Genomic DNA, 25,758 nt, shown 5'->3' with positions numbered 1-25,758 from the left:
ACTGTGCTGGTCAGGGGTGTTTCCCAGACGTGAGACCCCCCACAACCCCATCCCACCACAGCCAGTTTGCTCCACTGCCAGAAGGGAAGAGCAGTGGCCGTCCCAGATGGATTTTTCTGCTGTACCTTACCTTAGCTTTCTGTAGGACTGTTCCCTTCCCCGTGACCATAACAGATAAAGGCCGGTTTTTTAAAGCTGTTGCTGAGTTGACCGGTGAGTTCTCTGCGCTGTTTGCTGGACTGGCACTTTTTGCCTGAACCTACAATAAAAATCATAGAAATGGTTATGACTACAGACTACTGAGAGAGATTGCTGCCCTCCCCCACCATCTCCTAGTCACAGAATCATCCCATTTGCACTGAGAAGCATTGTTTCAGTGACATGCCAATTTCAAAGAAATACCAGGGGGGTTTGTGGTGTGTTTGGGTTTTGAGGACTTAAGTAGAAGTACAGAGCAGGGTCCAGGTGGTGAAGATCTCCATTTCATGGGAAACAAGTTCCCAAGAAGGAATTTAGATGCCTGAATCTCCTCCTGCAAAAGCCATCCCTTAGCTCAGCCAAGTTCAGAAGGAGCTGAGTGCAGACCTGCATGGCTCTGGAGGGTTTTGCTCAAGGTCCCACAGGAAAATACAGCCAGTCTCCTGAGCCTCTGCTCCCTTTCACTTCCCCATTACTGCTGTTACCTCATTAGGTTATTATTATATTATGTATATTATATATAATAATCAATACATACATATAAGCTATACATTTATACAAGATTGCATATTACACCAATGATGCTATTATTAATTATTACATTTTTAAGCAGCGTGACTGCCTAGAGGCCAGGACCCTGCTGTGCATCCCAGGGGTGCCCCACGTACCCGCGGGGCTGTGTTCTCCAGGTGGGTGGTGTCCACAGCCGTGCCCAGTGTCACTGGGCCAGACTCTGCCTTCTTCAGGTTCTCCTTCACTTCCACCAGGCTCAGCTCCAGGTCCACCCTCTGGCTCTCCTTCCTTTTGCATTCTTCATCTATCTCCTTCAGCCTCTGCTCCAGGCTCTTGTCTGTGAAGGGAGAGGAATCTTGGTGCCTGCTGGGAACCTGGGGAGCTCCTGAGGGGAGTAGGGATCACGGCATGTCCTGTACATTTTCCTTGTGTTTTGCCCCAAGAGGGACTGTGGCTCTTGCTCTAGTGCAATCTGGGTTATGTGGTTTGGCTCAAAGCACCAGGTTCCCCCCCATCCCTTCCAATCCCAGGAGGGCCAGGTTCATTGCTCCCTCTTTCCCCACAGTCCCACCCTGGCTCATTTCCACACATCCCACCTTGCCCTGCTGTACCTGTGCTGCCCCCAAGCATTTCCTTCAGCTCCCGTCTCTCCTTGCGCAGCTGGGTGAGCTGAGCCCGGATTTCATCCTTCTCCTTCTCCAGCCGTTCCTTCTCCTCCGTGAACCGTTTCACCTCTGCCTCCGTCCTGTTCTTGCCCAGCTTGGTTTCCACTGCTGCTGCTGGAAACACAGCCCACCAAAACAAGCTCAGTCACAGGAAGAAAGCAGGAGGGACAAAACCTTTTCAGGTGCTTGAAAACAAAAGTGAGGGTCTGGAAAGTCACCAGCCACGAGACTCAGCACACAGACTGCTGTGGAGCAGATATTAGTCAAAGCACAGGGCACCACCTCTCTTTTAGCACCCTTGGGCCATCTGAGCAGCCCACTCACCTGGCAGTGGCATCTTGGGCCGGTGTGCAGGCACCAGCTGGGGACTGCCCACTGGAACTGTGCCCACTGGCACCTCGGGGGCTGCCTGGGGGAAGGCGACGTTCTGCTGCTGGGTCTGGATTTTGACAGCAGGCACCCGTGGCAGAGCCTCCTCGGGTTCTGGCTTCTCTGGGTGTTTCTGGAAAGGAGAAACAAAGTGGGATGATGAAGTGTAGGGAACTGGCTCACTGATTACGCCTGGCCCCACAGTTTGGACAGTACCTGCTCCAAGGTCTCTGTTGCCTTAGTACAGGGCTCAGCTTCCTTAGCCATGGGGGCTGTCTCGGCTGTGCTCTCTGGGGCAGCCTTATTGGCAGCCCTTTCTAAAGATGGTGAGCTGAGGGGTAAAGACTGGCATGACATCTTGCCAGCACAGTGTAGGAAGGACTTCACTGGAGTGAGATCCAGATACACTCTGTCTTGGTCCCCCTCCAATTTGCTCTCACTCTTGGGTACTTCTTCCTGCAAAAGAGACCATCTGCTGCAACCAGAAGCACAAGAAACATCTCGCTGCAGAGCAGCACTATCTCAGGCAATCTGGAGTATTTTCCAAAAGTCTTGGAGGAACTAAAGGCCCAGTCTCTGAGTCATTGCACAGAGGGCTTTTTGATGTACTGAAGGAAAGGCTCCTCCTGTTTTCCTTCAATAGGTCTCTCTGATGGTAGCAGCAGCCCCAGGCAAGGGTATCACACTGTTGTACATCCAGCAACCCCTGCCATGTTCTTTGCCTTTCCTGAGGTAACAGTCCCAGTCCCAGCATGACCCATTGTTCTTGCCCTTACACACAGGACTTGCTCTTACAGGCATAAAAAGGAATTTTGAAATACCAGGCTCCAAAAAGCCCACTATCACCAAATAATCCATGCTGTTTGCTGATGAAATTTTATGGGGAATTTTATCCCAGCTGCCTGAGGATCCCTACAGCTCCTTTCTGGAAACCTCTCTCCCATTCCTTAGCAACTCCTCTCCAGCACTTGGTTCTGCTCCATTGCAAAAGCCAGGATTTCCCCAGGGGCTGCGAATCCCCTTCACCACTGTTGGAAAACCCCCCTTTCACTGCTGGAGACTTTCTGTGGCCAGATGTTTGCCATGGTTCCCCCAGAGCTCCCTGCAGCAGGGCCTCTGTCTTACCACAGGCAGGTCTGGCAGATCCACATCGTCGTACAGCTCATCCTGCTGCATCCTGCCCTTGGGCAGGTTGTCGATGTAGGCGTTGGGCTCCGAGTATTTCCTCTGCATGAGGCTGTGAACAAGCAGCAGGACATCCCATCAGGAGGGATCAGATTTGCTGCGTGGCTCTGCAGTGCTGCATTTTTGGACATCTGAGAACACCAGTCCTGAGGTCTGGGCAAGGCCAGGCAGCCAGGTGCAGCAGAGGAGATGGCAGAACCACACAAAGCAGTGTGATCACTGCTGCTGTTGCCCATTAAGCAGCACCCACCAGAGTGGAGCTGTATTTCCCCTCAGCTCTCTCCTTTCCTGCCCAGCCCTCAGCCACAGCGGCCCAGTCACTCTGCCCCAGTGGCACGATGGGCTGGGTGGCTGAGAGCCCAACCTGCCTTTGCAATAGCCACCCAGCCACATGGCCCATGGCAAGCTGCAGCTCAGGCCAGATGCACCCTGGTGGGACAGTAAGTGCTCTCCTGTCCCAAGAGAAAGTGACTGAGCTGCAGCTGTGAATTTACCACCTATTTCCATGGCAGCCAACATCCCACAAGGGGAGAGCCCCTGCTCTGGCTTGCTTCCCCTCTACCAGCCCCACTCAGCCCCAGCACATTACCCCTGACATACAAGAAGGAATTCTTCGCAGCGCTCACAATGCAGGAAACCCTGTCAGCATCCACGTAATCGTAGGTAAATTCCTCCGGGTCTGTTTTCGAGCCCGACTCCGACAAGAGGAGGCCCAGCCAGTGGCCCATTTCCTCCGAGGACTTGGCCTGCAGGGTGATCAGACAGACAGGACAGGCTGCAGCAGCAGTTTCTCTGCACTCACAGATGTGGGCTTAGATTGGGTAGGGAAGCATGCTGGCAATCCCCTGGGCTTCCAAGGGGAGAGATGAACTGCTGGGTATTTATAATAAAGCTGAGGCTCCATTAAAAATACAGCTCTGTGTATGGATTGATTCAAAAATTTGGCAGCTACATAAATGCAGCTCTTTGCTCTGCTCCTTCCTAAAATTTCTAGTCAGTCTGCATTTTCCTTTCAGTGGTGATCAACTCGGCTGTGCACAAGAGCACAAGAAGTCTCTGGGGCTGGAGATGCTACCAGGGAGCACCTTTGGGTGAGGAAAGCCTGCGGGTTTTATTTTGCACCAGCAGAGTGCAGCAATGGGATTGCTAGAACAGAGGCAAGGAGACCCGAGCCTAGGAGGTCCCGTTGCCAGAGCAGAAACCCCTTCCAGGGCTCTTTGCAGAGGGGAAAGGGGAAGGGAAGAGTTTAAAGCATCAGAATCAGAGTTGCTTTAACGTGGTCAGTATCAAATTCCCGGCTGCAGTGAGCAGTCTGGCATTTTGCAACATGCAGAGTTAAATTCTGTGCCATGAAGTCAGCTCTAGCAAATAGCCACATGCACCCCCAGTGCAGGGGACTCCAACTGAATCAAGAAGTTGGCTGATTCAGCCACCTATTGCATTGATTTGAGGAGTCAGAGCAGTAACCACGAAGTAAAATTCAGGGTAAGTGAATATATATACACTTTCCAAACTGGAAAGTATATTTTAAGCTTCCAGTCTGTTTTATTTAGCAGAGACTTCAGTCCCTGGGAAGCCTGCCAGCCAGCCAGTCTGTACATTGAGTCTGACATCCCAACAGAATACAGATTCTTCCATTCACAAAATGTAAATTTTCCCAGCACCTCTTCTTCACATCTGCAATTGGGCAAAATTTCTAAGATAAAGACATACCCTGAACCAGAAACTCAACAAAAACATCTTCCAATTTCATGGCATGCCCTTGAAGTCAGTTGTTTAGCTATAAATATTCCACCCACTGGAAAAATACAGGAAATTGCTCACATTGTCCACCTCCTACTATAATCATGCTGTCGTCAGAGAGAAGTAAGATTAGAGATAAACACTCCTGGATGCAGGCAAAGGAAAGTAACAGATGGTGATGAATTCACTTGCACTTTCAGGGGCAGATCTGTGACAGGCTTACTTGGAATGCATGACCCATGGCTTTGGGGCTCTGTTGTCAAAAGATGAAGTTCTCTGTTCCTCCTAACCACAGCCTTAAATCCCTAGTGGCGTTCTTCTCATCTAACATTAACCATCTTCAATGCACTCCACAGAACTCAATTATCCAAGGTTATCCTGCAGTTGGTGGAGAGAGATGGGAACCTGCAGAGGACCCCACATCCCACCCTAAGATGAGTGCCTAAGATGAAGGCTCTATGGTCCTCTGGACACAGCCCGGATTACCAGTGGGGTGGGACACACTCCAGGTGACCACAGGCAGATGAACCAAAGTCCTGCTCTTCAGGCTCTGTTCTGTTGGACTGAGGGTTCCTCTGGAGGAACTCACTGGCATTTAAACCTCCCAAGGTACACAAGCTGATGACTTTAAGTGGAGCTTTCTTGGAAATGTACACCCTACCTCCAAAACAACCCGTTCTTCCCCATTGTGCAGGATGCGGAAGGAGTAAAGGTGATCAGGGCTTGGCTCTGGGATGATTTCACAGCCTGCCAAACTCAGGGGCTGCTGAGCCAGTTTGCTTCGGTTCTTGTCCTGGTAAAAGTGGAGGTGCCCATCTTTTATCTGACACCACCGTGACTTCCACTGGCTGTTCACCAGCACATTCAGGTAACCTGCAAGCAAGCACAGCTTACTTAAGACACATTTTCCATTTAATCCATATTAATTTATAGGCATGGGGATATCTAATGCATAAGTTACGAGATCACCACACAACACAAAGCCACAGGCACCAAAAAAAGAGCAGAAGCACAAAGACAAGCTGTCCTATCCATACAAAACAGGGTGAAAAGGGTAAAAATCTTGAAAATTAGACCCTTGAAATTCAGGATAGGTTTGGAGCTGCAAGTTAGCTGCAGATGGTTGGACAAAGTTGGTCCCAGTGCATGTCTGGTATTACCCACCCTTCCTCTTGGGTCACCCTGTGAGCCACAGGCACCATAATCTGCATGGATTTACTGGCAGGACCACCTGGCACAGACACATTTGAGGAGGATAATGCCTGGTGCTCATCTACCCTGCACACTGAGATCCAGCCCTGAGACAAGTCCCTGCAGAGGGACTCATGCTGCCACTTACTCGAAGTCTCCAGGGATCTCTCTGGGCTCTCCAGGGAGCTGGACTTCTTCCTCCCGAGGTTCATCAAGTTGCTCAGTTTCAGGCCAGTTGTGCCCTTCTTCTTAACTACCAGAAATGGAAAAGACACATGTGTGGCTTTCCCAGCTCCCAGCCCACTGTCCCAGCTGGGGGTCCTGCCCCCACCTCACACACATCCCTTGCAGAGGGCAAACCTGAGACTCAGGGACAGGCTGGAAAAGTCCAAAGCCCAGGGAGTTCAGGGGCAAGATGGCCCCAGTAAACTCAGTTAGGGATTTGTGGAAGATGCTAGTCTGTATTGCTTTACATGTGGGTTAGCTCTGACCAAAGGCCAGTCGCTGCAGCAGCAGTGGGAAGTGTTTGCACAGCTCTTGCTGTGCAGATTCCCACCTCCCTTCACTTTCCTACACCACAAAGAATTTAATTAAGAACCTTTACCCATAAGCATTTACTGTATTCAAGTGTTTTCCTCTCTAAAACAGGGATGCAAGGTGGGGAGGGAAAAAGTTTATTTCCAAAGAGTCTCTTCAGCATTTTCCTGCTGAGCACACCAGTCAGTGTGTGAATAAGGCTGTGGAATCAACAGGTAATGCTGGTAGGAATATCAAATTCCCAGGCAGTGAATGCACACATGGCTTTCATCAGGTCTGTTTGAGGTGGCAGTGGCAGAAGCTACAGAAGCCCTGGTCCCATGCAGGGTCAAGGGCCCGTTTTCCCTGTCATTCCCAGGATGAGGTTTTACCATCTTTTGTCTCAGCTGTCTCTGGGTGGCCATCAGTGCTGCTCCCGCTCTCGGAGGCTGCAGAGTATCTCTCAGACACCTCCACCTGTCAACAAGCACCAGGCACAAGCTCCACACATGCAGGTGACCCGTTCTTCCAGCCAGAACATGCTGCAAGGACCTTTTTCCCCTTCTCCCATATGAAGAGGTCCTACTCTTTCTGTAGCAGATGCTTTCACCCAGACATCCCCAGCCAGCTCACTCACACTGTGCCCTTCCCATTGCTCCTGAGCATGTCCCACCTCTGAAGAGACACAGTGGCACCAATGGTGCCACTCTATGGCCTCCTGCACTGCAGCCTGGCTGGTGGGGGCATTTGACAGTCCCTATAGGGGGCATGGGCAGAGGAACCAGCCAGGTGCCCAAACAGGTCCATTTTGGGTGTCCACCAGAGACTTATGAAAGTTTCTTTGTCCTCCCACTGTTTTGGAACAAACTGCTCCCAGGGGAGTGTCACCTAAACCTGGAGTAGAGATGGCCCAAGCCCTGGCATCCAAGGGTCTATGTCCCTCCCAAAGCTCTTGGGGAACACAACCATCCCATTGGATGAGATAGCAGCTGCTGCCCTAGATAGTGGAGAGCCAAACACTGAGTTAGTCTGGGAGGGGAGATATGGCAACAAAATTAAGAAGCAAATGAAAATTAGGATGGCTCCAAGAATGCTCCTTTTCAGCAGTACAGGGGTCTGGTTACACTGGTATCAGTCTTTTCTTAGCTAAAATTAAGGCACCTACACTACCATCTATTAAAGGAATAGGGCTGAAAAGCCTAAGTGCTCGTTCTGTCTGTAGAGACAAGATGTACCTTTGGGTAACTGAGACGCTGCGAGTCTGGGATGTACTGGTTGCCTTCACTGCCTCCTTCACAGAGCAGACCACTGGTCTCCTGGATTACCTGTGCAGAAGGGGAAGCCAAAGCTTGTGAGAAAGCTGCAGTAACAGGATCAATTAATCTCCTCCAACTAGGACAGGCAAAACCACAGCAGCCTGAGAGGTCCACAGTTTACTGTCCCTGTGACCCTGCAGACTGTCCTGGGGTTGCATCAGGCATCCAGCAGAAATTGCTGGATCCCAGTCGCTGGGAGAGGCTGCCAGCAAAGGCAGCCCTGGCGTCTCACAGCCCTGTGGCTGTCCTGGGCTCCAGGAAGGCTCCTCCTCCTGCTGCTGTCTCAGGGGAAGGGCCACATTTACCCGTGTCCTCAGTCAATTCATGATGGGCACCCACCCCAGACATCCCCCCTGCCCCAGCAGCTGGGCTGGGAGGTATCCACATGGCCTCCAGCACACTGAAGGCGGCAGGAAGCTGCAGGAAGAATCTGTCCTATGATATGAAAATGAAGTGGTGTATTTGTATAAAGGCTTGCAGTGAGGAAGGGAGCCAGAGCACAAAAGCACTGGGCTGAGATAAGATCTGATCTCCCAGCAAAGCATGGGAGCACGGGTGGGACAAGTCCTGAAGGTGTCACTGACCCTGAGCCACTGCTCCGCCTGGTCTTTACTCTGCAGCCCCAGCACGATGACATCAGCGTTCGTGGGGATGATCTTCAGCTTGTGCTCTTTCTTCCTCACTTGCTTTTCCTTGTGAATGACAGTGCAGCCCAGCAAATTCACGTCGAGTTGAGGGTTGTGGTCTTTGGAGCTCTTGTAGCACTGGGGAAGGAAGATGGGAGCAGGTGAGAGGCAGAGGAGGAACCTTCCTGCTCACTGGTACGAACTCAACCCCGTAAGTGACTCAGTGCAGCCTCATGCATTGAGTACACTGAACACAAGGACATCCTACAGCTCTACAAAGCTGTGTCCTAAAAAGTCTGCACAGACTACACACAGGACATCCCTGTGTGCACAGATACACATACATCTGAGCGCATGCATATAAAGTCTGAAATACCTTTTACTGACACAGAATTAAGTATGTTGTTAGCCTCTGGGATAAGTATCCCTTCTGCTCAACCACCTCAAAAAGTTTCCCTCAAAAAGTACCCCTAGACATTTTTGGGGATTGGGATTTTGGCCACAAATGTGTCCTTGTGCCCCCTTCAGCAATCCCATTCCCATGTTCCTTCTGAAAATGGAATAAGATCCCCAAATCTCCAGGACATGGTTTTTGAAGCATTGCTTCTAAGGGTACTTCTTTTTTTGCCAGGTCGTTAACATGGTCTGAGGTGCCACTTCCTTCCCCAGCTCATAAAACCAGATTATTTTAGACAGAGAGTAGAAGATCTACTGACCAGCAACCTGGTGTCCTTGATAACACACAGCTGTTTTGCCCACTGTCCCAGCCACTTCTTTCTCCACAGGAAGGCACAGATGCGGGCATCCTTCATCAGCTCAATGGTGGCCTCTGGGGATGGCCACTGATGGGTTGCTGACTTGCCTTTGCTGCTCTCCTCCTCATCGTAAGATTCGTAGGAACTACTAACGGCTTCACCATCTTCTATAACAAAAGCAAAGCTCTATCATTAAATCCATTTTTAGAATAACTCTTGAGTCAAATGCTTCCCTCAGCCATGCTCACACATGCACAAGCTTCCAGTGCAGGGACGTGTCTTTTGAGGCTCTCCTACAGAAGGATAATTAATAGGAAAATTATCCTCATAGATCCTTTTTTCTTTCTAGCCCAGTATGAATTGCATTGCAGTATTTTGTGCCTAATAGCCTCTGTTAGCAAACACTCAAAAGACACTTCTCAGTTGACAACAAATTTGAGAACATTCCCTTAGACATTTCCTGATGTTTGCTGCTTTCCCCCCAAAGATGCTTTCACTACTTTCCACTTCAAGCCAAATATGCATAATTTTTAAGGCAACAGCAAGCTACAATCAGCCCTTGTCCTCTAAATGCCAGAAGTAAAAATGGTATTTGCAAGGCCATGCAGCAAGCAATGATCTCTTGTATTTGAGATGTCATTCACTTTCCCTCTCTGGTCTAACAGGTCCCTCTCTCTCTCCTCAGCATCTAAAGGGACAGCAAGGGGCTTTGAAGTAACACACTGTTGCAGGACCAAAAATTAGTCATAAGTGGCAAATGTCAGGCGCAGTAACAACATTTTTTATGTCCATTCTTAAATGGATTGCTGTTACTAGGATGATTTGGAATTTTCAGTACTCAGCTCTCATGCATTGCAGATTATTGGAGTTTTCAAGCTAATCATTGGTACCAGGCTCATCAGAAACATGGAAAATGTTTCCTCTGACTGTAGGGGGATTTGCAGTGCTCTGCTGGCATTTACAGCTCTAAGTCACAAGATAAGCTCACAGAGCAAGATGGTAAGATTTGGGCAGCATCTGTGCAGGGTTTTGCATTCTTGTCCTATCAAACAGCATGGAGAGGTATTGTTAAGTTTCTCTCACTAGAATTTAATCTAATTTGGATTCTCACCAGATCTTACTATCTACATAAAAATAACGTTATCAGATCGGTGCAGATTAAAAGAAGAAAAGCAGTGAGAAAAGAGAAAGAAAAAGCCATTAGGAGGTTCACTGAAGAACATTTCAGTTGGGTTTATTTGTTCTTTGAATAAAAGGAACTGAGATGCAGTAACAAAGCTACACTCTTACCCCCAGTGAAATCTCACTCCATAACCTTCCTCAAGTGATCAAAACTGCACCAATTAAACAAACTTTTTAAAAAGCAAACACTCCCTTTTGAAGTCTCTGAATGGAGCACACGACTGCCTCACCACCTCCACACTCTCAGTGTATCAAACTGTCCATCTTTTATGGGAAAACTTTACCCCCCTCTGCAGACCCTTTCTGCAGAGGGGTCCACAGGCACCCTCTGCAGAAATTCAGGTGGAGTAAAAGTGTAGAGGTTTCTCAACCCTACAAACACCAAGCAGCTGAACCTCTGCACTGCTAAGGGATCTTTCCATATGCAGCAGCAGCAACGATGCCAAAGGGAACCTCATCTTCCAAATCTCCCTCCTTATCCACATGGGGCTATCACTAACCACCCCTCTGGCCCTTTCTGGAAGTTTCTGGTGCCCCCCACCTAAGCAGTAGGTCTCAGGCTGACACCTTCCTCCTGAGAAGACCTGGATGCTCTTTTGTGCATCAACCACAACCACACGTATGGTTCCTCATGAGATGAGCTCTTCAAGTAGGGAAGAGCACTGCAGCCACTGCTGGCCTGGTGACAGTGCTACAGCCTCATGAAGGAAAGGCATTTACCAGGCTGGGCAGCCGGCAAACTGGGCCAAGCCTTGCCTGGTGGCTTGTGACAACCCTGTGGTCACTACTAAGGCTCACTGAGTCCTGAGTCATACAGCTCAGGCATCGGTGGCAGCCACAATCTTCGATGTCTTTATCTAAATCCACCTGTGCTTTCCTGCGGGTCTTCCCATGAGCTCCCAGGGAGCTAAATCAATGCCATGATGCAGGAAGCTCCAACCATCTTACACTCCCAATCCGGCTTTGCCCCAGCGGAGCACCTTCAATCATTCACCAAACAGCTACTCGCCAGTACAGCCAGCATTACCACACATCAGCTCCACACCAGTGACAGAACAAGGGGAATAAAATCTAGGGAAGTTCTCTTCATTGTCATCCTGAGCACAGGGAAAGCCACAAAAAATAATGCCTTCTGCATAACAGACAGGGAGAGGTGGTTACCCTCCATGCATGTAACAGGCAAATCCAGGGGGAGGTACCTGATAATCTTTGCTAAAACTGAGTTTTTGGGGGTTTTTTTGGGTTTTTTTTGTTGCTGTTGTTAAAAAAAGGCACTTCAGGTTTGGAAAGCATGCCATACCCATTGTTATTGTGGCATAAATAACTCCCTCAGTAACCTGCAACCCTGGCCTGGGTCCAGCCGCAGCAAGCCTACCAAAAAGACCTGCACAGTCAAAAAGAAAGAGAAAGGGAGACAAAGAGAGAAAGCCACAGATAAGCAAATGCAGAGAACAAGGGCGTCCATCCCTTCGGCCAGTGGGGCTGTCCCATCCCTGCACGCCATAGGTAGGCCGAGACTTCAAACAGGGACAGCGTTTTCAACCCATCCCCTCAAACAAGGCAATTCCCTTTAAAACACAATCATCGTCATCGTAATTAAAAGCAGGCAGGGCCGATGAGCTGTTTCAGCCAGAATAATTATTGCTCAGTTGGCAGCCGCGTAGCCCCTCTCCCGTTTTCACCCCGCTCCTTATTGCACCCTCCAATTATGCAAAGGCTGCTGATAAGGGTTTAACACATTTCAGCCCAAGAGGGAAGGGAAGCAGCAGCCTTTGCCGAAGCTGGGAAATGAAAGGCAGAGCGTCCCCAACAGAGGGGCGGGAGCGCTGCTGATGAAAGATGGACCCTGAGACCCAGCGGACTCACCCTGCTTCATTTTAATTAATTCATCCACAGTTTGCTACAGTGCCTCGCAGTCCCACCCCGATGCTGCATGAAACCTCTATCTCCTCAGCCCATCTGGAGGCTTGCTTTGATGTCCTTTCTTGGCAGTGCACCCACTTATTTTAGTGGTGTTCCTATTTTTGTCTGATTTCACTACGCCCATTTGTCTGGGGACACATGGGTGTCTTCCAAGGCCCATGCTGTAACGCTGTCAGAAACAGTATTGCAGAGGGCCTTTTCACAAGAGCTTACAGTGACAGGTCAAGGGAGAATGGATTCAAACTGAAAGGGAATAGGTTTAACTTAGATTTTAGGAAAAAATTCTTCACTGCAAGTGTGATGAGGAACTGGCACAGGTTGCTCAGAGAAGCTGTGGATGGCTATCCCTGTAAATGTTCAAGGCAAGGCTGGCTGGAGCTCTGAGCAACCTGGTCTAGTGAAAGGTGTTCCTGTACATGGCAGGGAGGTTGGAATGAGATGATCTTTAAGGTCCCTTCCAGCCCAGGCCATTCTGTGATTCTATGAAACACCACCAGCAGCTCCCTGGACTGCCATCCTCCTCCCTATCCAGCCTGTGGGGAAAGGGGGTGGGCACAGAGGCCTTGGGGGGTTACTGGTGCCAGGCTTTACCATCTTTGGCCAGGGCAAAGCCATGCATGTCCAGACTGCCCTTTCACAACTGCAGTCACACCAAGGTCCCAAATCATTTGCTAGCAGTGAGCATCACTCTGTGTAGGACAGGTACAAAGTACCAGTGACATCTGATAGGGCACGGGGTGGGGCAGGGGGAAGGGATGAGGAGCTTTGTGCTGGTTGAAACAAAGGGCAGGACAGGGACCTGTAGGTTCACCCACATGCTTCAGCCTGATCTCTTGAGGCAAACCAGCATTGCTGCCCAGCCTCCCACCTGCACAGCACACCACACTTCTCCTGAGCCCCTGCAGCCCCCTCCTGCCACATACCTGCTGCTCCACATCTCTCCCTGCTCCTCCTTCTGGCTCACCCCCCAAGGAACCACCTCCAACATGAGGTTGCCAAAGAGCACAGAGATTCTCATGAGGCTGCCCTCCTTCTCATGCAAAACATACTTTTGTAGCACACCAGGAGGTTTGGGTAGAAGGGACATGGTGGGGCCTGCAGAGGGGACCAGTGGATGAGCAGTCAGGATGCAAAGGCACCACACACCTCAGTGGTGAGGAATCACTGGAATCCTCTGTTCCATCTCTGCTGGCTTCACAGGCTCCAATGTCCACTTACAGCTGTGGAAGGGCTCAGTAAAACACGGAGCCTGCTGGTGCAACAGCTGTTCACAGCAGCCACAGCCAGCCACGCAGAGCTGCCTCATTTTGACACTGCTCCCATCATCTGAGCTTTTCTCTCTTTTTGCAGAGCTCTGGTCTCTCATTTCCTTCGGCATCTGACTGGCCTAGATTTCGGTGGGTGGGTTCTGGGTGTATTTGTGTCCCTGAGCAGCAGGTTACCAAGGAAAAGCAGAGGTGGGAGCTGGGCGTGCATTTATGATTCCTGCCAGCCAAGTCTCTGAACTGAGGGCGAGTTCATGGAACTGTCCAGGTAACACAAGCTGGGTATCCCAGCACATCAATCCATGGCTGTACTCCAGCTAATCTGGCATGTGCCTTTTTATGCCATAGCTCTTAACATGTTATCCAATTCCCCAGTGTTCACCAGGGGGCAAAAAAAAGCTCCTTTATCTTACACTGCAGGCAATTGGAATCCCCCTGCCTTGAGGATGAGGCCCCAGATGCAGGAGGGCTTCACAGGGCATCACAGCCCTCACCTCAGCCAATCAACCCAGAGACTTTCAGCAAAACGCACGGCAGAGGTGGAGGGGCCTCTCCTCGGCACCAAACAGCATCTTTCACCCCAGACATGATGAGCCTGCACCTTTTCCCATCTGAGCTGGGCACCATCTTCCTGTTCACTGACATGGAGCTCCAAAGCCCAGGAGTTCGCACTGAGGCTGGAGAGGACCCAGCTTCTCTCAGGTTAAGCTCAGATTCAACAGCCAAGGGTTTAGACCCAAATCTTTCACCCTTAACTCTCACTTCTTGGCTTGCCTCAACCCTCCCTGCTCAGCTCTGCCCATGCCATACACTCTGCTGCAGCCAAGGCTGATGAGCAGAGATCTGCTTCTGCAGCAGGGTGATATAATCTATCTCATAAGGGCTTAAAGGGATTATAAAGCCATGACAAGATCAGCCCTGCTATCAGATCAGAGGAAGGCAATCTCTCAGTGAAGGGTGTTCACCGAAAGGATGCAGGAATGCATCGTAAAAAGTGAGAATGTTGGAGCTCAGCCTGAATGCAGCAGCCTCCTCCCGGAGGGGTGGGGAGCCCGCAGGGGACAGGCGTGGGTGGCACTGCTCCAGGACATGGCTGGGGGTGCTGTCCCAGGCGGTGAGCGTGTGCAAGGGAACCCACACGCTGTCCCCTCACATGAAGTGTGGCTTTCTAATCAAGTTTACAGATGGTTAAACTGCCACAAGAGACAGAGCTGAATAAAGAGCCAATTATAAAAATGGTTATCACTCCCAACAGACCAGCAGAGCCACGGATTTTGAGCCCCAAGGGGACAATTAGAGCACTAGGACACGAATGCAAGCCACCACAGCTTCACCACTCAGTCCTGAGCAGAGACTTGGGTTTGACTGCAGCCTATCTGCCAGAAAGCCACCAAGACAAAGAGAACCTGCAATGTTTGTAACATTTTACAGTGACGTTATCCTGACCCAAGCATATTACTTACTTCTACAGGAAAGTTAAAAATTGGAGTGATTCAGTAGTCTTTGCTTTCCAGCTAGCATTAAGTCTGTAATATCAAGTTCGATGAGCAGCAGAAAACAATTTTTTTCCCAAAAGCTGTATGAAATATCTGTGCTTTCATTTACTGATTCTCATAAACCTCAAGTCCTCCATCTCCCACATGAACCCCCTCCCAAGGGTTAGCTGGGATATACCATTTACAGAGATGTCATAGGGCTCAGCCTCTTCGTAATATCCCTCTGGGGATTCAATCTTGGGGACCGGAGGTTGTTTTGTTTCGAGAATCTGCAGAATAAACACATTAAAAAAACATTATTTAAGGTAAAACAAATCCTTGAAAACAATGGGGCATCCTTTTTCCTTTAATTTTAGCACTCAAGTGCATCCCAGTGGATGAGATCTTTTAGATGTGGTACAGTTAACTCGAATATAAATTGAAATTACTCTCTAATTGCATCACAAATGTTACTTTCTTTCACATTGCTAAAAGCCTTGGGAAGATCAACTCATAGTAGCGGTTGCAACCCATCGGCCTGTCCCTCAACTGAGATTTCTGCCTGCTGCACTGACCCCCCTAAGCTCCCCGTCATAGCTGGGGATGGCCCTCTGTTCTATGGATTATCTTATCAGGGAACCAGAAGGGAGGACAATTGATGCAACCCTGGCTTTACACTGAAAGCTTAAACTGAGCAGTCTCTGGTCATGTCTCCAAGTCTCTGACTGATAGAAACCAACAGTTAAAAATCTCTGCTTTAGGAACTATATTGTGAATCTTTAATTGTGCTCTTAACAAAAAATGAAGGAAATGGATAAACAACACCAATGGAAAATAAGCCTTTGAAAAGAGTCCAAGTGCTGGAAAATCCCTGTGGTGCCTGCCAAACCCCTCCCTAAACACAAGCAAGGGCTGGCAGGAAGCACATGCCTTGATCCCTTAGAAATACCAATATGTGAGGGGAAAAAAAAGCTACAAAACAAACTTTTTACTTTTCAGGTGATTCACACAGATGTTGGACATGAGACAGCAGAGCAGCAGCAAGAACAGATCAGTAGGATGAGCACAGAGCTTATTCTCTTCCCAAATACCTGGCATCCTATCTCCCACCCTGACCTGACAGGAGCATCCCCCTGTTCCCAACGAGGTGTCCCTACTCACCGAGGTCAAACCACCCCCAGACATGTGACAACAGGTTGCTCTGGCTCACAATGCTTCAGCTGACCCGACTGAGGCTGTGCAAACCCTGATGGGATGCTCAGGGTTAAAGCCCCACTCTCCCCAGGAGGAGGACCACAAAAGCAGCTCTCTCTGCAGAGAGAGCAAGGTTGAAGGTCAGAATAATGCATTGTGCCAGCCCACATGATTGCTCCTGGGGGCTTAGGGAAGAGGGGCCAGCTGTGCATCAGCATTGCAGGGCACAGCTAAGGCAAGATCAGTCCTTTGCAGGTCATGCCAATGTCATCAAATGCAGGTGCAAAGCTGCCCATCCTGCCCCGGATGTTTCCACCAGCAGCTACTGGTGCCCAGAAGCAGAAAGGAAGCTTTGAAGGAAAGGATTTTCTGGCCAGCAGCTGCCCACAAAGGGAAGCTGCTGAGTCTGTGGGAGCAAGGAACCCTGACCACACCAAAGTCACACGTCTGTTCCCACGTGGGCGAGCTGCCCGTGGCTCCACCAACCTCCCAAACTCCTCCAGTGCTAAAACTCCTTCTTACATGGGTCTGCCAGATGCTGTGAGCCGACTGAACTTTCCTTCCAGAGCCACGTAGAACACTGCTGGAAAACACTTGCCCTCCAAACACTTAAAAGGTTTAGGAACTTCTTGTCCTAATGTGTTACATTAAAGAAAAAAAACAAACCCAGCCACTCCAAGGCTTTACTTAATCCCTTCCCTGGCTAGGAAATGTGTCTGTAATTGCCATCTGTGGTGGTCTCCTGTGTGTAGCCAGCTCACAGCTTTGTGCTGGCCATAAACAAATTGCCTACACAAAGAAATGCTGTGGGGTTTTTTTGACTCCATCCCACAACTGTCAGGGAAGGGGCTGCTCCGTTTTGTTTCCCACAGACAATGGAAGCCAACAGAGAATAGGTGGGACTGCACCTTGGCTGCCCCAGAAGGTATTTGTTTTGTCTCCTCTTTCCCTAGGGGCATGGAGTTGTTTAGTCTCTAACTTAAGTCAAAGGGCATATATTGTGTTATTTAACCATGCTGGCCCTTGCAGAACATTTGCCTGTTGCATTATGGCACCATGAATATGCAAATATAACCACCTTGGGTGTCTGCATCTGCACCACAGGACTTTCCCTGCAGATGGCTGCGGGAAGAGGCAGAGCTGCCAGGGCTGCAGCAGAGCAGAGGTCACCAATGTCTGAGCCGTGGCCGGCAGAACTCATTGTTTAAAGGTTGTTTTGGGACAAATCCAAAGAAATCAGTGGGATCCAAGTGGGCCACCCCTGTTGGGTTGCCTAATGACTGCTGGTGTCAGTGGGTACCAGGGACAATCTGCTGTGCAGAGCTTTATCACCATATTTCTTCCATGCCTCAAAAGGCAAGTGTAGAGCAACACCACAGGGTGCCTGAGTGTCACCAAACCACAGAAAACTCTGCAGAGCTAAAATAGATCTAATCTGAATTCCTCTGCTAACCTCCCAGGTTCTGTGTAAGGAGCTGTGCTCCACCCTCCACCACCCAGGTGGCTGTGGCTCCTGCCTGCACTGAGCTGCAAACACAGACAGGGAAGATCTATTTCCCCCTAACAGCAATTTCCACTAATTAAAGCTCTCCCCAGCCCCTCTCCTTGAAGGACACTCAGATATCTTTGCTGCCAAAGCTCACTGACACTCAGATGTTCAAATGTCAAATGTCAGCAGCATTTGACTGCTGCATCCAAGAGAGGTTAGCTCCAGTAGTAAGTAGGTGGGAGAAGGTAATTCCCAGCACAGGTCTGGGAGAAGACAAGTGCCCTTCTCAGCTAAAATCAAAGACTGTTTTTTTCTAATTCCCTCTTAACTTCCAGATTGCCCAGTCAGAAAGCTGGGCTGCACCAAGCTCAAGAGAAATGCCCGGGGGACACCCGGCTGCTGCTTCCCCAGTGGTGCCTTCATTCCACCTCCTGCCCACCGTGAAATACAGGGCTAAACAGAGATTCCTGCTCTGGCCGCTGCTCCCAGGCACTCCAGCTCCAGCCATCTGCATGGGCAGAGCCCTCTGGGGCTGGAGCAGCTCCCAGCAGGCAATCACGCTGCATCCGAGGGTTTGTCAGCTGCATCCCATCCTACTCCTTGTTTTCCCAGCTCCTCCAGCTAACTCCAGCTGAGCTACACAGATCCCTGGGCAAAAGTCCTGGGGCCTCACCCTGCATCCTCCTTCCTGGGAAAGGAACAGATCCTCCTTTGTGGTTGATGGATGCACTACCCCATCCTCCTCCATGCCTCCTCCTCCTCCTCCCCATGCATGCTCCCTGCCCTCCTTTCCTTTCACATCCTGAAATCCCAGCTAACAGCAATTCCCACATTGCATCAACTACTGAACAGCGACATCCAAGGTCTCGAGGATGACCTGTGTCTAGGACAGCTGGGCTGGCTTGCTGGCACAGAGACAACATCTCACTGAGAGCTGATGGTGTTTAACTGACTTATAGCTGCCCTGCAGAAAAATCTACAGTGCCAGCAACTCCCCCTCACAGACCTGTGGGCTGCACAACCAGAACAACACCAGCAGCCAATGCACAGACACCACCAGGTGCTCCAGCTGTGAGCAAACCTCTGGCAGTGGCCAAACTGAGAAAGGCTCTGCCAGCAAGGGACGTCCTGGTACTGCCCAGGGACCACCCCACCATCCTGCAGCTGAAGGATTTCTGGCTTTCCTAAAATCATGTCAGCAGCCCAGGCACAGCTGATTCATAGCTCAGGAGAGATTTCCAAAGCAACAGCTGAGAGTCATCACGACCTCTGTTTCTTGGAAAACCTCACTTCTTCCTTGAGCCTGGAGTGCCATGCAGTGGGTGTGGGTCTCCCTGGCAGGGAGCACAGCCCAATTTGCACAGTGCTCCTGCACACTCACGGGGAAATCCCACAGCTCCTGCTCCATCTGTGCACAAGCTTCGGGAACCACAGCAGTCTCTGGGTGTCCAGCCACCCCAGGCCACCATCCAGCTGCAACACCTGCACCAGCCACACACTGACCCACAGCCTTTGTAAACATGAAACATACAGCTGCAAATCCCTAGTTCAATGTTTTATTATTTTTTAAATAAAGCTCACCAGGACTCTTTGTCTCACTAACATACACAGGCAGAGGTCTTTCCACCCAGCCATGCTGCACAGGACACGACAAAAGTGAAGCCTCAAGGGGTTCAGAGTCCCAGGCTGAGGCAGCAAAAAGCAAAGGGTGTGAAAAACTTACCTTTGGAGGGGGGAGGTCTGGCAGGCTCTTCTGAGGAGGTGACAAATGCAGTCCCGAGTCTCCATTGGTCAGGGAGTTTTTCCGGTCCAGCACTGAAAGGCAGAAACAATTACAAAGATGACATGTGGCACCTCCCAGCAGAGCACTTGCTACCCTGGGCTGTGCTGCAGCAGCAAGATGCTATTTCAGTGAGAAGCAGAGTGACAATTACAGACAGGGCTGCAGGGCCACCATGTCATTTCAGGCCACAGCCAGGAATGTGGCACTAGGAGACCCAGCAAAAGAACTGACCTCTGGTTTTAGGGCATGTTTTTCCTTCTGGAGGGAAAACTGTGAAGGCCAGACCCACTGCTGAGACTTTAAAGGGTCTTGAGAAGCAGCACAGGCAGACACTACACAGTATTTGGAAACCCATGGCACTTTAGTCCTTGCTAGCTCTGATCCCTGCAGCTGCGAGCAGACAGGTTGGTGACTGTCTGCTCCTCTGCTACCTTTCCAAAAAAATGGATCTAACACCAGCCCTCCCAGGGCGAACTGCAGAGGTGGCTGCCTAGCTGAGTGCACAGTGGTTTATCAAAGCCAGCCATGATCAGCACTGTAATCACTGCTCAAGGGAGGGCTGCTCTTGAAGCAGCCCAGGCCAAACACATGTATGGGCACACGACAGAACTGCTCCAGGCAATCCGTGTCTGCCTCTGCAAAGTCAGATTTTCCAAGCAGCTGAAAGCAGAGTGATTCAGTATCTGGAGGGTACATTGAAGGCTCAGAAAACTTGTGTTCAGTCCCTCTTCTCCTACCACAGAACTCCTGGGTGGCCTTAAACAAGTGCCCAAATCCCATGACCTCTGAGATAGTGCAATGATGGACATACCCCTTCCTTCTCCAGCTACACCCACCAGCATCACAAATCACAGACTGCTTCCTTACTGGAGTGGGAGGGAAGGAATATTTTTCCCTAGACAAGCACTAACATTTTGCTGGTGTCCTCTGATAAAGATGTCTCTCTAAAACCTGCAGTTTGAAGAGGGTTTAGAAGAGGGAAGGAAAAAGAAAAACCATCCAAAATCCTGCTAAAATTTACATCTGTACTAACTATTACTTATCTGTGCTCTATGTTCCTTGTACAAGTGAATGCCACCTGGTATTTGAGCTCAGAGGATCAGAGTGTCCACACCAGGAGCCCTTCACATCAGTCCCACCTCCCAGACTCCTGCCCCTTTGTGCCGACTTCCAGAGAGAGAAGGCATTTGGCTCACTTAAGAGCCCCGTGGACCCACAGGGTAGAGACTTGCTGTGTTTCTCAGGTAAATGAGATCCAGAAAATGATGGTGCCTTCATTACCCAGTGCAGGGAATTCAATTACTGTGCCACACAAAGGCATCTCAAAAGCAGTGTCTGTTCTGCTTAAATCCTTACTGATGAAATTGCAAGTAGATACATGGAGCAGGGAAACACATTTTTGTGCAGAAATTGCATATTTTAAAGTTTGGAGGGGGGACTTCTGGAGCTGATGTGCTATCAGTTTGGAAAGCATTACACCCTGTGCTGCTGGAACATGACTGTGCACAGCTGCTGTGGAGAAGAAACTCTGCAGAGCACAAGAGGTCTTGTCGGCCTCAGCCACAGAAGTGTGGTCCCCAGTCCCATTACAGGCATGGAATTGCAGTAGATAAAAGGGATAGAGGGAGTTGCACAACCACTGGAAGATTGATACCACACCAGTGGGCACTTGGGCCCCCTCCATCTGCTAAACCTGAACCTGCAGGTACCTCTCCATCCAGTTACAGAGCAGGATCAGAGCTCTACATCCAGCTGCAGCTGTGGCTAAGATCCCATACATGTGTCTCACTGACTTCAGCACTTCCAAATAACTCAGTTTTACTTGAAATAGGGAAGTTGTTGAAAACAGAAAGAGAGAAGTGCCATGTCCCGCAGGGAGTGACTGAGTGGGCAGGGTCATGGCCTTGATAGGGAAAAGTCTGAAATAAAAGAACCACCTCTAAAAATAATTTGTCTGAAATCTTCCCTGTGTTTGAGCATGATGGAGCAGTGCAAACTTTCCTTTATCCACCCAAATGAGAACTTATATAAAGATATGTTTCTGTTGCTGCTCAGCTGCTGGGAGCTACTGAGAGGCTGTGTGATCCTATTATAGAGCATTACAGCATCACCCAGAGGGCCCTGTCTGGAGATCACACTGGGACTGCATGTGTAATCTGGGAGGATATCCTGTCTTCAGAGGCATTTGAAGTTAGCCCAAGTTTGGCTGCAGGTAGTTTAAAGAAAAAAATCAAACCAAATAAACAAAAAACCCCACCACAAAGCAGCAAAACCAAAACAAACAACTGTGGAAGTGGAGCAATCCCAACTATTGCAGGACCAGCACATCAGCAGCAGGCTGCACTGATGAGTCCCTGTCTCATCCCTTTTGACTGGAAACTCTGGGGTAGGATCAGCCCCTGAGTAGGTGTGCATTACAGAAATGTGTCTCACTAATACTCTCACTCCATGCAATTATCAGGAACCTCTTTCATGGTGAACTTCAAAGAGGAGGAACATTTTTAGACAATTATGTTCTTTGCCGTGTTACAAATTCAGAACCTGGGAAATCTAACTTGGAAATGAATATTTTATCTAGGTTTAATTTCTTGGCTTTTACTCTGCAGGACTCCCACATCCCTGAGAGGTGAAGGTGCTCTGCCTGTGCAAATGGCAAGGGCTGAGCTCTGAGAACTCTCCTCTCAAGGCTCTGACAACACAGACCCTCTGGGCCAGAGCAGAGCAAAACAGCAAACAAGAAATACACTTTCAAGGTCTCAAAGATGCAAAAAGTGATTTGTTTTGTGGCCAAAGAAAGCATGAAGCCTTCCTTAAATATTTCAGGCACTGGAACTTCAAGCCTTAGAAGGCAACATTTTTATCCCAAAATAACGACCTCCAAAGTGCTACTTCCAGGAATAACCTCGCAGTGTTGGCAAGGACCACTATTTCCAAGGGAATGTTATGAAAATGCCCTTCCACACCAGCAGCTGCTTCAGCCCTCAGAGCTGCCAGAGCAAGGCTCTAACCTCGTGTGCCTTCATCACCCCATTAGACCATTCATCTTCAGCTCCCTACCTTTGTCTTGTTTCTCTTGGTCGCCCTGCTGTTTATGGACTGTCACTTTGTTCATATAAATATACTCCTCATCGCCACCTGCAAACAAAGGGAAAAGTGAACTCTTAATCCACAATGTTGCTTTCACGCTGCTAAGTTTTTCCACAAAGGCAGATGTAAAAAGTGTCTCTGCTGAGCACATTTGGGGAGAGCACATTGGTTGAGGCAATGTGCAGGAAAAACCCCAAGTAGTAATAAAAAGCAGAAAAATTAGTGCTTTATAGTCAGGAAATTCCGAAAGTTAAAACTTCTACTTAAACATTAACTTGGCCAAACAGTACATCCTGTGTATCTTACAAAGTGGATTAAATAAACTTAAGGTTTAATAAGGAAAACAGAAAGGATCAGGAATCCTGGGAATCCTTTGCTTGTAAAGCTGGACACATAACTATAGTAATTTTACATAAACAATTAGAGGTCACTGCAAAAATAAACTCAGTTTCATTTTCTCCTTCTAATTTTCATGCCTCCTCTTCCCACCAGCCGCCAGGAAAATGTTGCTCCAAGACCATGTAGCAATTCCCATGACAGCCCACCACCCCATCCTTGGTTTTCCTCATCTGTACCACTGGACTTGGTGTAGACTTTCAGAAGGTCAGAGAGGAAGCTCTTCTTCACCACAGCAGTGCTGCTCAAGTTCTCCTTGTCCAGTATCCTCAGAAAATCTTCAAGTTCTGTGAGCAGTTGCTCGAGAGCTATAACAGAAACAGAGACAACTGTTGGCAAAGCAGCTGGGTGGTGTGTCAAAAGAGGACATATGTTAATTCCATGCTTTCCAAGATTCTTGGCTTTTTTCTGCCCAGGAACAGTTCATATTTAATTTCCCAGCTTGAACTCTGCCTCTAGCTTTGGAAAGAAAGGGGGTCCCAAACCAAAAAATTTCCAACTTCCCTTAGTCTGTTCACACATCAGTGAAATCCCATGTAAATACCTATTCTTCTTCCATTAGGACTTTTTGCTCAAGCAAACAAAACCCGGAGAGATTTTGAGCATTAGGGCAGAGATTACACAAAAGCAGCTTGCAAGGTCTTGATACATGCACCTTGAGTCCTGGAAAACATCATTCAAACCTCATTTGGCTTGGGATCTACCAAAGGTCCTGCTTTTGCTTCCTCTTCCTAAGCCTTCTCCTTATTTGGGAGAGATGGGGCCCTGGCAACCTGGTCTAGTGGGAGGTGTCCTTGCCCATAGTAAGGGTGTCGGAACTAGATGATCATTAAGGTCCCCTCCAGCACAAACCACTCAACAATTCTATGCTTCATTCTACTATTATTTCTCTGTGTGTATTAATTTGAAAAAGTTTATATGTGTATTCCAAAAAGAAAAGAAAAAAGATCCCCACTGCTCCATACACATAAATCACAATTCAGTAACTTCTCGAGCCACCTTGCTTGGGCAGTGACCACAGACATCATTGTATCACATGAAACTGAAGACAAAAGACTCAGCAGCATCTCTCAGAGCCTCAGGAAGCCCTGCTGTACCCAAGACATCCCTGCACACCCAAAACCAGCACCTTGGACACGCCACTCCCCGGCACCAGCGGCTGAGCCAGGCTAATGGGTTTGTTTTCCTCCCGAGGAGGTGCTGCAAAGCCCTGCCACCAACAAATCACTGCTCTGACAGGGCTCACGCTGAAGCAACAGACGCTTAATTGCTTGCTTTTGTTCACACCAAAGTTTATCGTGGGCTAATTAGCAGCAGGGGCAGGAGGAGGAAATAACAGAGTATTATGTAGAGAGGAAGCACTGTGCAAGAACGACAGTATGTGGGAAAAACGTGCCAAAGCCAGCCGGGACTGTTGCTCCCCTCTGGAGGCTCCCCTGGTACCCGTCTCCATCGCTCCCTGGTGCTAAGGATCTGCAGAGATGGGCAGTGAAACTTGGGTTTGCCACCACCAACCGCCCTGCAAGCCAGGCAGTGACTCCTCAGCTCTCCACCAGGGAATTTAGGGATAACTCCAGCGGGGCAATGCTCCTGTCCCCTTTGCTTACAGCATTTCCACACTGGGTGATCCCATGGAACCCTTGCGAGTCGCAGTTCACACCCATGAACTAGAAAAGTGTTAATGTTCTGGTTTCATAAATGCAAAGCATCTGAGCATTGCTAGTTAAAGAGCTGCCACATTTAAAGTCAGAACGTTTGTTTAAGGGCAGGAGAAAGCCATCACCTTCTTACTCACCTATCTTTAGCCACCAGGCAACCGTCCTGGAGTAAGCACATATTAGAAGATCGATAAATAATTAAAGGTTTATGTTGCTAGCCATTAATTGAAAAAACTTGCTACTGCTCTCAAACTGAATTAATCTCCACCAGACTGACTGTAAAATAGTCTAATGACTCCAGATCAATCAATAACAGCTCCAGAGGAACCAACCAACCTGTAGTTATTGACATTTCATTCTATACCCTCTACACCAAATTAATTCTCATCTGGTCTGATTTAGGAGCAGTAGGGAATCATGCTGTGTTAATTCAAATGTCTTTGCTAGCTGCTGTTTTGCCCAGAGAAAACAAGAATCACTTCAAGAAACAGCAGCTTTTTTTTCCATAAGCTGTGAGAAAACAGGTAGCATTTGCTGATAATAATACTGGATGCCATTAAGCAATGAATGGCGTCATACCTACTCACAACTGGCTTCTCTCAAGCTCCAGAAACCCTGTTCCTTCCAAGTTTAAGGAAACCCCAGGGTAAGTCACAGCCTTGCTACACTCACCTGCTTCAGTGGCCCACTTCAAAAAATTCAAATTGAGGTCAGGTCCTGCTGGTCAGGCCAGCTGGACAGGACATTTATGTGTCAGGGATGATATCAGAAGAGAGAGAGAACACCTAACCTTAATCTGAAGCTTCAGAAGCAGGTCAGCTCCCAGCAGCTGCCCACATGGATGTCACAACAGTGGGTCTGCAGGGAAGGGGATACAATTCCCATTCCCTCCTCCACCCCCAGACTGCAGAAAATGACTTTATTCTTCTCCCAGGCATCCACAGCTAACAGACACACAGGGCTGAGCACTTATGAATAGCACAGCCCATATAGTAGGTTACATTTTCCAGCCCACCAAAGCTGAACTCAGGCTTCCAGTGACTCAAAGCAGCTCATTTAGGATGTGATCCTGGGGCCACAGAGGTCAGTGGAAAGATTCTGTCAGACCTCAATGGATTCAGACTTCAGGGACTCAAGAGAGATTAATTTTGCTCTTCTTCTGCAAGAAGCAGCATATAAACCATCTGCTTCTATGTAAGTATCTCTCTGATCTCAGCTGGACATTCCCA

At 49.0% G+C, this 25,758-nt stretch overlaps 1 protein-coding gene across 5 annotated transcripts in view; it reads right to left on the bottom strand.

Annotated features, from left to right (window-relative positions):
- The window catches only part of AFAP1L2 (actin filament associated protein 1 like 2), a 66,085-nt gene that overhangs the window by 2,601 nt on the left and 37,726 nt on the right, over positions 1-25,758 (bottom strand). Inside the window, exons 2-19 of one of the 5 annotated variants that reach the window (XM_048311114.1) lie at positions 23,051-23,179; positions 22,446-22,523; positions 19,329-19,420; positions 15,122-15,212; positions 11,560-11,643; positions 9,039-9,244; positions 8,281-8,460; positions 7,616-7,705; positions 6,773-6,857; positions 6,013-6,117; positions 5,335-5,546; positions 3,531-3,676; positions 2,871-2,982; positions 1,962-2,201; positions 1,701-1,878; positions 1,323-1,487; positions 867-1,048; positions 131-259 (exon numbers count right to left, since the gene is read on the bottom strand). In XM_048311114.1, coding sequence (XP_048167071.1) covers positions 131-259; positions 867-1,048; positions 1,323-1,487; positions 1,701-1,878; positions 1,962-2,201; positions 2,871-2,982; positions 3,531-3,676; positions 5,335-5,546; positions 6,013-6,117; positions 6,773-6,857; positions 7,616-7,705; positions 8,281-8,460; positions 9,039-9,244; positions 11,560-11,643; positions 15,122-15,212; positions 19,329-19,420; positions 22,446-22,523; positions 23,051-23,179 — 2,504 coding nt within the window. Of the gene's footprint in view, positions 1-130; positions 260-866; positions 1,049-1,322; positions 1,491-1,700; positions 1,879-1,961; positions 2,202-2,870; positions 2,983-3,530; positions 3,677-5,334; positions 5,547-6,012; positions 6,118-6,772; positions 6,858-7,615; positions 7,706-8,280; positions 8,461-9,038; positions 9,245-11,559; positions 11,644-15,121; positions 15,213-19,328; positions 19,421-22,445; positions 22,524-23,050; positions 23,180-25,758 lie in introns of all 5 variants that reach the window. The other 4 variants (XM_048311112.1, XM_048311113.1, XM_048311115.1 and 1 more) reach the window with 4 other exon arrangements.

This window comes from Corvus hawaiiensis, chromosome 8 (assembly GCF_020740725.1).
Source record: "Corvus hawaiiensis isolate bCorHaw1 chromosome 8, bCorHaw1.pri.cur, whole genome shotgun sequence".
NCBI classification, from domain to species: Eukaryota; Metazoa; Chordata; class Aves; order Passeriformes; family Corvidae; genus Corvus; species Corvus hawaiiensis.
The sequence above is the reverse complement of the archived record's forward strand: the minus strand, read 5'-3'. Positions and strand labels throughout refer to the sequence as shown.